This window comes from Orycteropus afer, unplaced genomic scaffold (genome assembly GCF_000298275.1).
Source record: "Orycteropus afer afer isolate SDZICR_OR568_19922 unplaced genomic scaffold, OryAfe1.0 scaffold00099, whole genome shotgun sequence".
NCBI lineage: Eukaryota > Metazoa > Chordata > Mammalia > Tubulidentata > Orycteropodidae > Orycteropus > Orycteropus afer.
Window position 1 is genome coordinate 1,786,558 of NW_006921686.1, and position 4,322 is coordinate 1,790,879.

Below are 4,322 nucleotides of genomic sequence, written 5' to 3' on the forward strand. Positions count from 1 at the left end.
GGCCGCGATGGTGAGGCCGAGAGAGCGGGAGGAAGACACATACTCGTCTGCAGAACCGGGGGACAGAGAACCCAGGGGTGAGGAGGCGGGTGAGGTGCAGACGGCAGGGCTCCTCCCACCCTCTGCTCCCTGAACTCTCACGACACACTAGACACAGCCCTCATGGGCAACTTCAGGATCCTCCAAACTCTAAGACCACATTGCCCATGGCAGCCACCAGCCAGATGGGACGGGGGACGCAGGTGCCACCGACGGCTAAGTGCTTGACTAACCCAAAGGTTGGCGGTTCTAATCTACCCAGGGGAGCTGTGGAAGATGGGCGTAGTAATCTGCTTCCTGAATGCCTTGAAAACCCTAGGGGGCAGTTCACCTTCGCACATGTGGGGTCGCCAGGAATCAGAACCGACTTGACAGCAATGAACAATGGCCTCATGGGGCCATTTAAAGTTGAATTCATTAAGAGTGTATCAAATAAAATATTCAGTTCCCTGGTCACACTCGCCACAAGGCAGGTGCGCAGGGGCCAAGGGTGGCTGTCGGCTCTCAGGACCGACGGTGCAGACAGAGTGCCACCCTTGTGGAAACTTCCACTGGCTGGGCTCAACATTTTAAGAAAACAACAAAAAAAAGTTTTCTCAACTCATTTGATATCAACATCTGATCTGAAATATGGTGGTGGTGGCTGGAGAAATGGAGTCGATTCCAACCCACAGCGCCCCTAGAGGACAGAGTGGAACTGCCCCACAGGGTCTCCAAGGCTGTCAATCTTCACAGAAGCAAAGCTCAAACCACACCCACTACCATGGAGTCAGTTCTGACTCACAGCGCCCCTAGAGGACAGAATGGAACTGCCCCGTAGTGCGTTTCTATGCTGTGATGTTTACGGGGCCAGATGGTCAGGTGTGTTCTCCCATGGAGCAGCTGGGTGGGTACAAACCGCCAACCTTTTGGTTCATAGCTGAGCACTCAAACTGTTGTGCCACCAGGATTCCTTGATCTGCAAAGACGGGAGGCTATTTATGGTCTGGCTGTTTCCGGTTTAGTCTGAGTATCTTCTCTCAGTGCAGAACTACCGATGTGTTTGACCACAAAGGTCCCGACCCCACTTCAAATTAAAAGACACAATCTAGGCACCTCATTACCTTTCAAGAGTCCAAAAAATGACAAAACCTGTCTGGCCCCAAGGGATTTCATCAGGGACTGTAGACTACTATCACAACCCCCACTTTAGAGATGAGAAAATGGAGGCACAGAGAGCTTAAGTAACTTGTGCAAGGTCACACAGCCAGTAAGTGGCAGGGGATTTGAACCCAGGTGGTCTGCCTCGGCCACGCCCCTAACCACCACACAGTCATACCCCCTCATACACACTTGAAAACTGGGCCCTGCCCTCGTTCACTATGGCTGTCCTCTTTGCAGCAATTTCTCCTTTAGGGACTAGTGACATATTAAAACAAGATTAAGGCCCAGTGCTCAAGGGTGACGGGACTGAAGGCTGGGGTCTGGGGAGGAAACAGGGAAAATGAACCTCCATTTTTTCCAAGGGAGGCACAGGTGTTGGTTAGCATTGAACATGGGTGAGGGCTTTCGGAATGTCACAGCAGGACACGAGCAGTTTGGATTCAAGTGCACTCTCTCCTTCAGGGCTGAGAGACCCCTAAGGTGCACGATTTAAGGAGGCACTCACTCTCAGGGGCACGTGAGCCAGAATCGGTACTTGAGAGCCAGCACCACCTTAAATTTTGCTACCAGGGTGCCTCACCTGCCTCATCCTCATCCCAGTCCCCCTCTCCTGCTCTTTGGGTTTTCTACCCCCCAGGGTGGGGCCAAAATACTCCCACATCCCAAGGCCCCGGGGATGAAACCGACACATTATTACCAGGCTGAAGGTTTCAGAGCAGGGCGGGCAGGAGGAGTGTGGGCTCGGGCGCCCCCTCGTGGTGGAATGAGGTTAAGGCCACACACATCCTCTCGAGGCCCCAAACTGAAGTTAGTATGCACGTGGGGTGGGGACACTTCTCCCTCCCCTCTTACCTGGCTTCTCCTTGGCCAGCTGTTTGTCCAAGGCAAGGGTGGTCTTCTCCTCCTGAATGAACATGCGGTCGATCATCACCATCTCCGCCGAGGGGCTCACCCTCTGAATGGAGGGAAGGTGGGTGAGGAGGAGACAAGAGGCGGGATGCAATCACCAGCCCCACCCCGCCCCACCCCGCTGAGTGGGAGGCCCCACCCCGGCCCTTCCCGCCCCCGCCGAGTGGGCGGCCCTTCCCGCCCAGAGAGAAGGGCAGGCGCCCTGGCGGGGCGCCAGGGGCCCTTACCCGGGACTCCTCCAGGAGCAGGAGCCGGTACTTGTTCAGCATGGCCTGGGTGCGTTTCAGCAGCTGCGTGGAGACCGTCTCAAACTCCTCGTCCACTGCAGTGGAAGAGAAGAGATCCAGAGGCCCGGATGTTGGAGGGGCCGCAGCCCAGGTACGAACAGGGAGCTGCCGAGTCACGGCACCGGCGCTTCCGTACGTCAGTGCACACGGCTGAATGTGCACAGAGCCGAGTGTGCACAGAGTTGAGTTCATACACATGGTGGAGCACGTGAACACTGCTGAGCAGAGTGGCGTGTGTACACAGAGCCTGCACACACAGCTGTGTACAGAGTGCAGCACACATGGAGCTGAGCACAGAGTGGAGCGAGCGCGTACAATTCAACTTGCTCGATGTTGAGCTTTTCTCAGTCGCGTTCTTATCTACCTCCAGCTGAGTGCAGAACTGAAGGTGCGCACACAGTGGAGTGTGTATAAGGTTGAGAGCAGAGGTAAGTATTCACACAGCTGAGCTCACACACAGAGCTGCACATGCCGGCGTGTACACAGTGTGTACATGCCAGATACCAGCAAACCCCGCCCACACCCAGGCTGGCTGCAGAGGTGGGGGAGCTTTGGGACCCTGTGCGGAGCCCTGGGAAGCCTCACCTTTGTGGTAGTCGCTGGGGGATGGGAGGGCACCCTGGTACACGTGGTAGGGCAGGAGGCGATGCAGGGCGTCCTCAAAGGAGGGGAAGGCTGTCTTGTAGTCGGGGTGCAGGACGGAGCCCTGATGTTTGTGCAAATGCTCCAGGAAACTGGGGGGTGGGGGAGAGACCACACTCACTCAGAGCTGGGGGTGAGGCGCAGGGCAGACCCAGCCCCCACCCGCAGCTCCACCCACCAGGAAAAGCCCGCACTGCTGAAGCACGTGTTGCCGGCCGCTAAGCGTGTCTGTTGGGTCTCACGGACCCCCTGGCGGCAAGGAGCGGGTGCTAACATCATCCCCCTTTCACAGAGGAGGAAACGGGCTCAGAGACGTGACATCACTCGCTTCCAGAGGAGGGAAAGCTTGCAAGGGACAGCACTGCGAGTCAGACTCCAGAATTTGAAGGCTCATCATGTCATACTGCCTTCTGCCACCGGGGGTCAGTCTGTCCCTCCCTTGCCTCTGGTTGGAGGCAGGAGGGAGTAGGGTGAGGAGGGGAGATGGGTTGGCTCATAGGTTCCTGGTCTGGCCTTTTTTCGACCACAGCACAGTCTACAGTGGGTGTCTCTCTGTGGGTGACTGTCTATCTCGCCTCTACCCCTTGTAGACCCCAGTAGCTCACACCCCCCCTGGGGTAGGGGCAGGGTCTGCCTCGTTAGTTCTGTGTTCCCAGGAACTAGCACAGGGCTGGGCACCAAGTAAGTCCTCAGTAAACACTGGGGGTGCATGGAAGGCTGAAGAGACGCAGGGAAGACAGCCAAGGCCCAACAGGTACTCAACCAGCCATCCACACCCCCATCTGTCTGTCTGTCCATCACACACACACAGTCCCATCCATCCACCACTCAAACATCCATCCATTATCTATCCATCTACCTATCTAGATGCCCCAGCTAGCCATTCACCCAAACTCCCATCCATCATCCACCACCCACCCACCCAACCATTCATCCATCCACCAAATTCCCCCTCATCCACCCAAACATCCATCCATCATCCGTCCATCCACCCACTCAGATCCCAGCCAGCCATTCATCCAAACACCCATCCATCCACCACTCAAACATCCATCCATCAACCCACCCAGACCCCCATCCACCCATCCACCCAAACATCCATCATCTACCCACCCAGACCCCCAGCCACCCACCCAAATACCTATCCATCCACCACTCAAATTCCCACCCACCCATCCATTCACCCTGCCACCCATCACCCAGCCATCCACGCAAACACTTAGCCATCATCCACTCATCTATCTGCCCACTGACATCTCCACCCCCCACACTCCACTATCTGTTCATCCAAACCCCCACCCC

At 56.4% G+C, this 4,322-nt stretch overlaps 1 protein-coding gene across 1 annotated transcript in view; it reads right to left on the reverse strand.

Annotated features, from left to right (window-relative positions):
• BICRA (BRD4 interacting chromatin remodeling complex associated protein) overlaps positions 1-4,322 on the reverse strand; it is a 30,765-nt gene that overhangs the window by 1,502 nt on the left and 24,941 nt on the right. Inside the window, exons 10-14 of the mRNA XM_042781234.1 lie at positions 3,199-3,269; positions 2,964-3,112; positions 2,319-2,413; positions 2,035-2,137; positions 4-47 (exon numbers count right to left, since the gene is read on the reverse strand). Of these exons, the coding sequence (XP_042637168.1) occupies positions 4-47; positions 2,035-2,137; positions 2,319-2,413; positions 2,964-3,112; positions 3,199-3,269 (462 nt within the window). The remainder of the gene's footprint in view (positions 1-3; positions 48-2,034; positions 2,138-2,318; positions 2,414-2,963; positions 3,113-3,198; positions 3,270-4,322) is intronic.